The 13,341-nt window shown below is 46.7% G+C and overlaps 1 protein-coding gene across 1 annotated transcript in view; it reads left to right on the top strand.

Annotated features, from left to right (window-relative positions):
• Positions 1-10,026: 10,026 nt before the first annotated feature.
• LOC311505587 (glutamate receptor ionotropic, NMDA 3B-like) overlaps positions 10,027-13,341 on the top strand; it is a gene marked incomplete at its 5' end in the record, with an annotated part of 69,074 nt that continues 65,759 nt past the window's right edge. The window contains one exon of the mRNA XM_084569227.1: positions 10,027-10,557. Coding sequence (XP_084425353.1) covers positions 10,027-10,557 — 531 coding nt within the window. The remainder of the gene's footprint in view (positions 10,558-13,341) is intronic.

The raw sequence follows: 13,341 nt of genomic DNA, 5'->3' as shown, positions 1-13,341 counted from the left end.
AACTTCTCTCTAGTATTACAACTTAGCAACTTTTGCAAAACATGAGTGACGTTTGTTGGAAAGAAAAGCAACTTTTGGGATAAATGTCTCTCTGCCGGAGAAAGTCCCCATTACTTCTCCAAGGTCTTGCTTTTCCATACTGCAAACAAGTCTGCTCAGTGGCTACGGCCCATTCAACTGACCACACGGCAGCTGACAGAGATGTGAATGAGCTGCGCATGTTAACTAACTCCCTCTCTGGGCGACCGTTTCACGCGTCGATATAGCCGAAATCACACCACAGCTGTTGTCCTTTAACATATGTGTGTGGCGATATCATTAGACAACGCCACTGTTGTGATATCAAGTTTTTAGCAGTGCAGAAGCAGCAGCTTTGAAATGACTTCAGAATGACGGCTTAATGGGCCGTGTTCCAGTCACTATCTCATACTCATTCCGTTGTCTGACAGCAGAAACAGACAAATATGTAAATGGAAACAGATTTATTGGGAAATTGGCTGAATTAAAATATTGTAAATGTGAGCACAGTGAGTAGGACGGAAGCGAACAGATGTAAAGGGCTGACACCATGCAGAATGCAAATATGACACAATGGCGTCGCAAGTATGTTAAGTGGTGCATAACACTTCTGCGGTATGGAGGGAGACGATGCATTCTCAAACAAGGTTTCCATTCTATTGGGATCAGAGTTATTGTAACATCTCAGGTGTTTTTTTTTTTTTAAGTTGCAACTGAATCTGTAAGGCTTATTATGGACGTAGTACGCCAGTGCGTTTTTGTTTCTACTTCCTGCTTCACATGGCCACTGAAACTTTGGCCGAAAACGAGTCATACAGTTGTTTGTATCTCCGAACCTCCTCAGTTAACCTTTCCTCGATGTGTTCCATCTTCACTGATCCAAAACAATCAATTCGAAAACTGTGGAACTGAAGTAGCAGCCGGAAATACTAAAGCGGAAACACGCTAAGCGGACCGATCACAGCTCTTGCAGTCTGCGTCGCCGCAGCGTGTAGTTACATTTCTGGGGAGGTGCACGTCAGCTGCACTAGGGTCTGCGTACGGGCTGGACTTTTCCCTGGTAAGGTCAAATGCCAACATTAATATTAATTTGGAGCTGTATTACCGACTGATATTTGGTCCAGTATTCAGTTTACCTTTTGGTCTCCACCGACTGCTGATATGTTCTTGGTCCCAGACACCCACGTACCCTTAAATACTTTTTCTTTTCTACTTTTGCGCCGTCAACAGGAAGACAGTTTTTGAAAATGTCTTCTTGTCTGAAAGCGCCTAATGCGTCTCCAGCTTAATGTGCAATTATTTGTATTTGTTCATTGCTAACTCTTTATCATTTGCCGTCAGTTTTTTGTTGAAACCCGCTGCCTGTCTGATAATAGAGACTGATTCGAAAATTCAAGTTGCAGCACAAACAAAACAAAACAACGGGCTGCGAAAAGGAGAAACGCAGTCGAGGTGAGACTTGGAGCCCCTGTGGGTATGCAGCTATGGACACATAGTCACTTGATCTGCAGCAAGATTAGATTATAATGCATATTAGTGCAGCTTCAGTCCTCGCTATAATTTATTCTGATCATCTAAATAAAGCATGCAAGTAAGTCATTGTAAGTCACTGCTGTGTGTCTTTAATTGTTACGCTTGCTTGTTAGCTGTCACGCAGACCCTACCAGCAATGCCATCATTAAATAAAACAATACATTTTAACTGAGATTCATAATGCAGTCGTGTGCAATTGTGAGAGACACCGGGAATTTTCAGTAGCCAGTCAAACTAGGTTTGCGACAGAATAAGGAGGGCTACAATAAATGTCAGGAGCCTCAGATCAATGTCAGATTTGTGCCTAAACAATCTGCGAAAACCTGTCTCCTCCTTGACAGGGAGTTTGGGTTTTTTTCTTTTGAGCAAATAACACACAGCTTTCCCTGCGGATTATACAACCACCCTGTACAGTTCTCACATCCATGGATTACAGCAGCCCTGCCTTGTTTCTGTTCGCATGTTTCATTTCTGCCGTGTAAATGAATAAACAAACCGCGACGATCTGTTCAAGGCCTGTCTCGCCACAAACCTGCGTCTGTCTGTTCTGTCTGTCTCACGCATCAACATCAACAGGTGCGTCAACCCGAGATAAAAGCGACGGAAGAATCTGCGGGTGTCATTTGAGACGTGTGCGTCCTTTCATCGTTGTTTATGATTAGAACAAGCGCGCAACGCGTCTGAGGCCTCGCTCCGAAACACGCTGTGATTATAAAAGGCCAAGAAGGGACGTAAAATGGAAGAAAAACTGCAGGCGAGCTCAGACTTCCTCCTTGGGAAACTTTAAATGATTAAAGGGGCTCACAGTCCTGCTGCTCATTATGCATCGTGTCCTACCATTGGACCTCATCATTTTCTATAATTGCCCCCATTGGCCAGACTCCTATCTGGACTCTTTTTTCCCATTCTGCTGAGAAATTAAGGCATTCCTCTAGCGACCCTGACCCGTCCCAGGCCCCGCCGTCTGACTGGCAGCCCATTAGTGGATCATTGATTGGCCGAATCTTGGAATATGTGAGCCAACCTAATTAGGAATGAGTCCCTCCTCTCGGAATGTCAATTGAGACGCTCGGAGGAGACAAAAGCGGTGGAGAATTGGGCCTTTCTAGTCCTCCTATGTTGCTTTTACACAACCAGATCAGTGGGATTTGCAATAAAGACGCTCAGAAAGTGTGTTTATTGATACAAATGTGCACTCGCGGTCTTGGGGAATGTACTGTACAGTGTATTATGCACATTATGCACATATTAATCAGCCATGTCCAAGCATGCGGTTAGGCAGATGCATACCCCATTGGGTATTGACTCTTCCCTATATATTTATAAATGAAACTTTTCAACAAGTCCTGATTAACATGTCACCTCTGCAAACCCTCAGTGTCTCTCAGGGAGGGGATAGAGCGGACACATTTGTATGCATGCATTCACGGGGAAAAACAAACCAAAAAAAAAAAAAAAAAAAAAGCATCTTCAGTCTCCTTTCTCTTGAACACACAGCTGCTCAGTTGTGACGCGCGCACACACACACATGCTAAAGCGCACACTTTTGAAGGGGGTACATGCCTGCATGTTTTCCTGGCTGCTGCTCATGCCTTACAGCAGGTTTGGAGACCATTCGGGCTAATCAGCGTAGCTATCCACCACAGATGGTCCTTGACTGAATCTACTACCATCCCGCCATTAGTCATCTTGCCTCCTCCTCCTCCTCCTCCTCCTCTCTCTTCACGAACAACGACGATGTATTCCTCCCAGAACTTACCTTGACAGTTTGGGCTTTAATGGGTTTGTGAATTCAGTCATGAAATCGGAACAACTTTTTTTTTTTTTTGTCCTCACAGGAGAGCTCGGGATGATATTTCTTACGGCGGGAGAGATGTTAATGAGGTGCGCCGCTGGTGACGCTTTTGTCATGAGAAATTGGCGCCAGCGTCGATGACAGTTTATCAGACGGGCTTAAGGATAAGATTGATATTTGTTGCGTGCGCCATGCATTAAACATCACATATCACCTTGCTTTGTGATTCTTGAATATTTTTAGGATGTTGCGTGTTTATTTCCGAAAGGTAATTTCGGCAAAGCCGGGGTGCACGGACTGCACGATCGGTGCAGACGTACGGCGTGTAAGCGTGATACAATTCTTAGGCGACATAAAATATTGACGCCCTATTTTAAAAATACATAAAATGCCGTATTGACCTACTCCGCTGATGCATAGTTTATCTCATATTGATGTGTTAAAATCTCTTCGCGAGAAATAATTTACCACGTAAGAGCATTTCATTGTCTGCTTTGCTGTGAAAGAAGGTTACAGTGATCCGTGTCAGTAGCACAAGCTTGGGTCAGGATTCTTAACGCGCACATTATTATTGCAGATATCACTGTCGAGTTAATATGCTAATATTTGCAAATGAGCGATAATTTGCAACTTAAGTGAAAAGGTAAAGGAACGGTTCCGTTTCTTTGACGCAGGGTTGTTTGAGTTACTTATTTATAGTCGGTGCAGTGTCTGCAGTAGTTTGGAGAAGCAGGCAGCAGGAAGCAGGAAGAAATAACCCCTGGGAATGGGGTTAGCAGCAATATTAGCCGCTTAAAACCAGGATCAATCCTGAAAAATCAATATCAGTACCACTATGTATCACTGGTGGTGAATTGCTGTTTGACTCTGGTGTTTTTAACGCAATGATTTCTATTGGAACTAACACAATAGTGGAGATGTGTCACACAATAACACTAAAGGATTGAATTACTGTTTTTCTTTTGTCAATGGAGTCTGATGGAGTTGAAGTAAATATACAGTAGGTCAATATTTATCCAGTTCCTGACTGTAATAATATCCTAAATATAGCATACATATAAAAAGATGTATATTTTAAAGAGGACTTTCTTTTCTTTTAACACACACCGATCAGGCATAACATTACGACCACCGACAGGTGAAGTGAATAACATCTTGTGACGATTCAGTGTTCTGCTGGAAAACTTTTGGACCTAGCGTTCATTCGTGTGGATGTTACTTAGACATGTAGCACCCTCCTAGACCAGACCAGGCACCCCCACCCCATAGCAATGACACTCCTTGATGGCAGCAGCCATCCCCAGCAGGATGCAGCCTGATACAGGAACACACACAAAAACGCTTCAGGAACAATTTAAAAAATTCAAATTCCCTAGATCCTAAACTGATCAAGCATCTGTGGGATGATCCATAGAGGCCCCTCCCCTCAACCCATAGGAGCCAAAGGCCCCCCACTAACAACATTCTGTTGCCAGACACCCTCAGGAGGCCCGTGCCCATTCTCTGAAGAGTCAGAACTGTTTTGGAGGCAGGTGGTCATAATGTTATGCCCGATCGGTGTACATTTTGCTGCTGGCCCCGTCCACAGCAGTTCATTGCTTGGCTTATGTGCTGGTACTCTTGTCTGCTTTCCCAAACTGAGGATGTGCCAACAACCGTCTACTGTAGGTAAAGCACTGACTGTGGATCGATACTCTACTTCAGAGTAACAGGATTATCCCTTTAAATGAGGTAAAAACCTGACATTACAGGAAGTGCACAAGTTTAATTATTCGAACCCCCACTTCAAGGTTATAACACATCATACTGAAGAGGAAATTGATAAATGTGTGAAGTTTCATTTCAGTGCATCCACAGGGCTTTCGTGACAATTGCCTTCACAATAAAAGATTCATATTTTACAGTATCTGTATTCACACCAGCCTCCAAGAAGCGCAGTCGTGAAACCTCTTATCACCTGAGTGCTCCCTGAGCTGTGACTTAAAAACAAAACAAGGAAATCTTGGCACAAAATACAAAAAAAAAACGCACACAGACTCAGACAATGTGCGAGACTTGTGCCAAACATATCCACGTTAGCATGCAGGGTACACATGTACAGTTACAAACCGCACGCACGAACCAACTCGGAAAGAACGGAGGCGCGCACATCCTTGGCACGCAGTGACACACGTGCACGGGCCGGGTGCTGCTGCTGCTGCTGCTGCTGCTGCTGCTGCTTCTAGATAAGTCTCCCTCCGCAGACCACTGTCTTTGTACATCAGGGAGAGCAGAGGGTGAAAGGAGCCGAGAGGAGGAATGAACTCATGTTGATAATTTGTTTCAGCTCCTAAGACGCGGCGCACGCCAGCTCCAAATCTTCCCTGAGCATTCCCACCTCTCCACACTTGTGTACCTCGTCCTGTTGCCTCAGTCCTTTCCAGCTTTGCCACACTTCATTATTTGTCTTCCCTTTATTCTTCCCTTTCTTCCCGCTCTGCCCTTCCCCTCCCATGCCTCTGTCGTGCTCCTTGTTAGCGAGCATTGTGCTAAGAGGTGATATTATTGCCTTCAGCGCCATGCCAGGGAACTCACAGCTCCCTGGCATTTCAACAGCCTCCGTGCTACCTGGGTTTGTACTGCCAGATTACTTAGGATTACATTTACACACAGACAGACGCACACACACACACACACACACATGCGCAGACATAAACTATTCCCCCGCACAGAGGAGCACTCACCCTTACTCAAATTGGCAGTTGTTTTTGGCTCACCCCTCAGCTGAACCACCATGTTCTCCGGCAGTCTTTTACCGCCGTAATTGAAGTTTCGGGTTCGGGAATGAATCATTGACGTGATTTAATGGCGCGGGCTGTTTATTCGGGGCAAATAGCGAATTTGCCGTCTACCTGAAAGAGCTGGAAAATATGAAAGGGGGAGTCGGGGAGCGGGATGAAAAGATCAGAGGAAGGAAGGGATGAAGGTGCAGGCGAGAGGAAATGGGTGGAGCGGGCAGATAAGACGCGAAGTGAGGCGAGGATGTGTGCACATTTGAAATGCAAAGACATAGGGGCCAAGGAGGTGGAGGGGGCCCAACAGTATAGAACAAGCAGAGGGCATTAGGTGGCGAGTGAACAGTAGGAGGGATCCCACACAGTGAAACAGAGACACGGCCCCTCTAGCAAAGATGAAGGGCTACTTTTAATTGGGTTTCTGATGCCTGCTTAATCCCATTCTCCACATTAATCCCTTACAATGTACATAATCAACACAAATACGCCCATGGGGGGGAGGAAGCGTTAATAGGAAACGGCGCCGCAGATAAAGCGTGCACGCGGGGACACCTGTACGCAACCGTCGGGGACACGCTAAGGACACGTCCCAGTCATCGCCCTCCCCCGTGCGCTGATTTTCGGCGCCAAGCGGGCTTTGCACTCACGCTTGAGACTCCTAATGCTCGTCTTCCTCTTCGGAACGCATTGTGCTGCTGAAATACAATTGTGCCGCTATTATTCTATTCTTGAATGCGGCTTTATATCCATGTAAAAGAAAAAAAATAAAGCAACAAGTGGAGGCAAAGCACCGTGCACAAAAATAAAATTCCATCTGGGTGTGCCTTTTTTTTTTTTCCTCTTACAGTTCTGCTCATTCCAACCGCTGAAACAATATTTATTCTTAGTACTCCCAGTGTTTTAGTTTGTCACGCTGCCACTTACCAGCCCAGAGTTGTGCCTGCTCTCTTCTCTCTCGCGGCGGATTTGATTTGCACTGATTTCCCCCCGCTGTAAACCCAACGCTATGCCTTTTCACCAACGCCTCGAGAGCGGCATAACGGTGTCGGTGGCCAAGCTGGACAATGAGAGCCCATTAAGAGTATTATTTTGTGATGATGGATAATGCGCCCAATTGAAAATCCTTCTGATTAGAGGCTCCCACTGTTGCCGTGGACACCGAATAAAAGCACCTGTAAGTTTATGTGCATTTACGTGGCCATCAATCAAAATGTACCTGTTTTTTTCCCCCCTACATGCACAAAGTGGTTCTGTCCTCTTTGGAGCATTGAATCTGCTAGAAGAACATGGCCGAGATGAGTCCAAGTTCCTAAACGGCGCTGCCCACATCAATTCTCACCTTGTTCATCCTGTTTTAGCAGCTCATTATTTTCCTTCGTGGCAATTTGTTGCGTCAACAAACAGTGTGCAGAGAGATTTCTTTATTCCAGCCGGAGAGAAATGATGGGTTCGAGCATTCATTTCCAACAGATTCCTCTGAAATCTGATTGAAAATTCCTTCAGATCGGGCCCAGCCTGTGCCTTAACTTGCTATTAATGATTAGCATTTGCTGTTGCTCTCACAGTGCTACTGTAATGTCTGTGTGAGTGTAGCCATCGTCTCAACCAACCCGGTTTGGGAGTAATGGCTGCAAATCCAAACTTAAGCTACACTTAAACGTTCAAAATCTTACTTTTGGAACGGAAGCACGTAAAAGGGCCACTTGCAGGTGACAGCGTTTACCGCGTGCAACACATAAACGGCTTTACCGGTATTAGTTTGACACTGTCTCTACCCCATGTGACTGTACCCCAGGTGGCATCTTCTACCCCCCTCTCAAATCTTCCTCTACGTCTTCTTATTTTCCCTCATCTGTCTCGACCTGTGTTTTGCTTCATAACAGTAATCATGAAGCATGTTGCGAAAGTGCTTTCGGATCAATTTCATCCTGTACGATAGAAAGTGCTATCATCTCCTCGGCCTAGATGATGTAATAATAAACATCTGAGCTCGCTGTGACACCTACGATCACGGTTCATCTTGGATTTATGGGCATTTTTTGGGGGGTTTGTGGGGAGAAAACAACTTCACCAGCCTGAGGCCTTCAGATATACACGTGTACCGTATGTAGGTCACCTTGCAATGAACCTTCTCGCATTTTACTACATAAACAGACAGAAATACACTTGGAGATAGTTTGTACTCGGTTGCGACCCATCCAACAGGTACCCGAGGTAAAGTGTGTGTGAAGAGCCATGCAACTTTAATGCTGCTGGAGTCTGCGCTAGAACAAAGCCCACGGTGTGGGGTTTCATCTTTTTCTCTATGTGGAGCAAGTGGAGCATGAGGAGAAGGAGAAAAGGTAAGAAAACATTTTTATTTTATTTTTTTTCCCCCCCAAACTGTCTCAGATTTGTCAGGAAATCGCACCGCTATCACACCAGGTCACCCAGCAGGCTGTGAAATGACTTGTTGATCCGGGGAATGAGCGCGCGTGTGTGTGCATGTGTGTTGGCAAGTGACGGTTCCGCCTGCAAGAGAGACCTTTTCATGTCAGACCTCACACCGAAAATGGCCCTGCAGCCTCGCCACTGCACGCCAAAGCCGCAGAAAGCTAAAAGACGGGAAGGAGGGGAAAAAGCAGAGACGGGAAAACAGAACATTTGAGGCGACGGCGGCGTCTGGCAGAAGTGCAGTGTCTGGGGAGCACGACAACCACAGAACCGCCACCACCGCCGGGTTGCACTGAGTGGACATAAGCACTGACTGAGTGTTCTGCTCTAAAGTGAGCAAATTAGATCAGGGAGAAGGAGAAGTGAATGCAGAATGAACGAAGGACGGACTGAGTGCTGTCCCTTGCATGAAGCCAAATTAGCATGCCCAGTAGATCTCTTTTATGGCGCTGGCGCTGTCCGTGGTGCTGAAAAGATGTGGTTACACAACGGATAATGTTCTACTTGGACGGCGGGGAGGAAGTGGGAATAAATCTCTAAGGAAAATTGAGATTTCAGCAAGCCATTAGCTTTGTGTTGGCCAACCTGGCAGGGACACCGTGGTCAGAGATGTGGAGGTGCTTAATTAAACGACTCCTATTACCTCAGAAAACAAATCACCACCATTTACAAAAATTCTGAAAAGCTTCTTATTCTCCTTTTTCTTCAAATCAATCTTTATGAAGCAGCCTAACACAGTCTCCCCTCCTGATGCCTGTGTCTCAGCCTTCCTTTTATCAGTGAAAAATAAAGATGTAACTGTATTTTTTCCATTTAAATGTGCACATATAAGAGTAAAAACTCGGTTTAAAAAAGCAGAAAACTTCATTTCTACACCGGATTGCCTGTGCTAAGATAATATTCATAAAACAATTACAAGGAGACGTCCTCTACTGCTCGTGCTTTCAATTCTGAATGAAAACATTAGGTGCAAATTCTCCCCGGGATCCGGAGAAGCGGAAGGAAATGTTACCCGACGAGTTTTCATTAAAATTCAACAAGAGGCGAGCTCCGTGAGAGGTTAGATTATTGGCGGGCAGGCGCATGGACACACACACACACACACACACACACGCACACGCGCGCACACGCACACACACTTCACAGCTGGTGCGCCTTCCTCCAGCAGAGACTGACAGAAGCGGGGCGACCGCTCTAAGCTGCGAGCGCTCATCTCTCCTCTCTCCTCTCCTCCACCAGCGCGTCTTTTCTCAGTTGGCATAAAAACTTTGAAGAGGTGAGAGGCGAAACGTCAAAACGCCGACAAATCACCGTCGACAGCGCGCATCAACACAGAAGAAGCGGCGAGGGGGGGTGGGAAAGAAAAGAACCGTCAAGTCCGAGAGAAGCGGTGGAGCCGGGAGAAAGAGGGAGCTATGCCATCTCCCGCCGAGCAGAGCCCAGTCCTCCTCTGTTGCGTGTCGGAGCTACAGCATGGTGTCCCTTTCTGGACTCTGGACCTACTGCCTCGCCCCGGGGGGAACTCGTCTCCTTCTCCGTTTTGCCACACCGCTCCTTCTGCTTCTGCTGTGCGCCGTCTTTTCCTCCCCGGAGTCCTGTTTTCCTCACCCCCAGCCGTGCCACATCCTCTCCCGGATAGGTCACACCGTGCGCCTCGGCGCGCTCTTGCCGACCCGGCAGCCGGCACGGATACAAAACGCGCTCAACCGCGCCCTGGCGAGCCTCCGGCACCAGAGCGGAGGGGGGGACTCCACCACGACCTCGCAGCCTCCTCCTCTGCTGCCCTACAACCTGAGCCTGGAGATGGTGGCTCGGTCTCCCGCGGGAGGGGACCCGGAGTCGCTGTCCCGCAGCGCTTGCCAGGACCTGGTGGTCAGGGGCGTATCAGCCGTGCTCGCTTTTCCCCGCTCCAGAGAGGAGCTCATCCAGGTGGAGTTCTTATCCTCTTTCCTGGAGATCCCTTTCGTCTCCATCCTGGAGGACACAGAACCGCTTGTGACTAAGGTATGCATGTTTGTTTCTGTGCTGTCCCCATATGCACCTGTAGCAGTCATATTTAAAGGAACAGAAAGAAAAAGGAAAGCACATTAACTGAAGGTAATTTGGGGGTATCACAGTTTTAATTGTCCTGCACCTTGCAACCCATGGTCAGACATACCTGTATCGACTGCCACCAACAAACCTCTGATTTGCCCGTTAGCCGGTGGCAAGGATTTTGTCATCCACGCCGGTGCAGATATCTTCTCACTAGCCAGATATTAGAGCTAGCCCAAAGGCAAATGGACAGTGTTATGGAAAAGTAATTTTAAAGGGGACACGGAGAGCAATTATCCTTTAGCCCCCATCTAAAGAATTATAAAAATAATAACAACAGTAACAGTGAAATTGTGACTCAGATAATTGGAATGGGACATTAAAAGACCATCTCAGATTTTAAACTTCGACCAGTAAAATGCCTTCTTCCAGCAAAGTCTTCAGTCTGATCTAGGCTGAGCTGTGCTGGTGAACCTGCAGGCCTTTTACATGCATGTTTAATATCTGGTTGCTGTGACTTGGTATTGAACCGAACCCGCAAGCCAAGAAATGTTTTTTTTTTTCTTCTCTTCAGACCTCACGTGTGTGCATTTCTGTTTGAACGTGCAAGAACGAATGTGTGTGCATGTAAAGGGTTCTTCGATGATCGATGGCTGCAGTTCAGCTCATGTTATTTGTGTGATTGCGTTGTTTATGTGTGCATGTCGCTCTCTCCGCGCGCACAAATCGAGCAAGCAGTAAATGTGCGTGTGTGTGTGTGTCATGTTAGTATTCCCATCAGCTGTAGAGCTGCTTGCCAGTCAGTCAATCCAGCTCCAGTCACATCCGCCTCTGAGCAGCCAACTGCATCTCTCTTTCGCGCGCGCACGCTCTTGCAGCCAACCAGGACAACCCCCCCCCCTCCATGCACGCACACGTGTGCACATGAAGAGGACGTTCAACTTCTGCACGGGCGCCCAAGCCGGACACCGAGGCAAGCACTGGGGTCAGGGGAGGCGGCGAGAGCTGTGGTTTGAGTCGGAAATCTTTGTCCCGCCGCGTCTCTTTGTCGACAATGGATTGCTTATTCGATTTCAATAAAGCTTGCATGAATGAGGAGTCAAACCACTTGACGAATGTGTCGGCAACACAGGCAGATAAGCAGGGAAGGGTAGAAGGGGAGAGAGAAAGAGAGAGAGGCGAAGAAGAGAGGAAGAGGAGTGGGCTTTTCTTTGAGCCGTGGGAGGCCTTTCAGTTCTGCAGAACAGTGCCAAGCAGTCAGGGGGGTGCAAAATAGAAACAACCATCACTCTCTTTCTTTGTCTTTCTTTGTCTCTGCGCCTCAGCGTTTCAGTATATTTAGCAATAATTTCAAGGAGCATAAGTGCCTGTGATGGTCGGCTTTTGTGTTTCTGTGCTTCACAAAAGCAGTTCAGCAATATATTAAACTCTTTAGTGTCAGTCAGGTGTTTCACTCTGACGTGTTTTACATATTTGGCCACAGTAGCCTGGACTGTAAGCAGCACAGGAAGAACAGTAGTTAGTTAGAGAAATGGTAGTTTGTATTGTCGGATAGCTGAATGACAAATAAGGAGCAGAAAAATGGGATTTAATCGAGAGAAAATCCACAATATGACAGTTTAGAGTACAGTCTGTGACCAACAAATGATCTGCAAGGGGAAAGAAATGCTATTTTTAAATGCAAATGTTACTAAAATGAACTGGAAAGAAGAATCCTTCATGTAAAGACTATCCTCAAGTCCTTACCGCTCTCGTTATACACTGTACACTGAGTCATGTTGCAACCATTAGTCCATTAGTTAATCAATCATTCACTCAATAATCTTGATGGTTCATTTCTTGTTTGCCAAAAATATCATCCGCTGTTTCTTGTCTTCTCTGTTTTGCGGGCCTGCTGTCTTTTGCTGTCGATCGTTGGCCTGCGTTTGGACGAAGCGAGCAGTCGGAAGACAACAGCGGGATTTTGTGAAGGTCATTTTTCACAATTTCCTGCTAAAATAGACACTGAGGTATCGATCAGTTCGGCCACAAAACCTTTCAAAACCACAACAAAACTGGCAGCAGCCCCAAAGCGGCACGTGTTTCAGTCAGTCGGAACTGTTGCATGCTCTCTCCCCCTCTCTCTCCAACACCCCGGGGTGCACCCCGATTGAAAGGGAGCAATGCTAGAGATAAAAGGAGGCAGGTAGGAGGTGGGACGGGTTGTGAAACGCACGCAGAGAGGGCAGCGGCGAGCGGGACGGGTCAACGGGGTGGCAAATTGTTTAGCCCGCGCAAACGGGGGGAGGATTACACCGCGTTTCGTTGTGTTTAGCGCTGAAAGATATCGTTCTAATTATAAAATGCTGTTTGGGTTTTAGCATCGGGAGGGAAGGGGAGGGCCGCTCCTGCAGAAAGGCACTTTTTCCGGATCTGTCACAGATTGGTTCAAACGTTTTTTTGTTTTTTGTTTTTTAATTTGGACGGAGAGTCTTTCCCCATGAGTTTTCGAAACCGCGGGTTTTTTTTCTCTTCCCTTTTCTGCAGGATGCTGGGAATTGTGCCCGTGTTTTTCTGGTGAACAGATTACTTCCCTGGATGTCGGAGAGACGAGACGCAGACAGAACCACACACGGGAGGAAAGAGAGAGACATAGACAGAGAGGCATTTGCACAAGCAGAACGAGACTTCCTGTGCTCCCCTTCCAACCGTCAAGTCAATTTCGCACAAATTTAAAAATGGCACGACATGTGAAAAAGAAGCGACTTGTTGAGC

Source organism: Chelon labrosus, assembly GCF_963514085.1.
Source record: "Chelon labrosus genome assembly, chromosome: 20".
Classification (NCBI taxonomy): Eukaryota; Metazoa; Chordata; class Actinopteri; order Mugiliformes; family Mugilidae; genus Chelon; species Chelon labrosus.
Note: the sequence above shows the minus strand (reverse complement) of the source record. Positions and strands in the feature narration are given on the sequence as shown.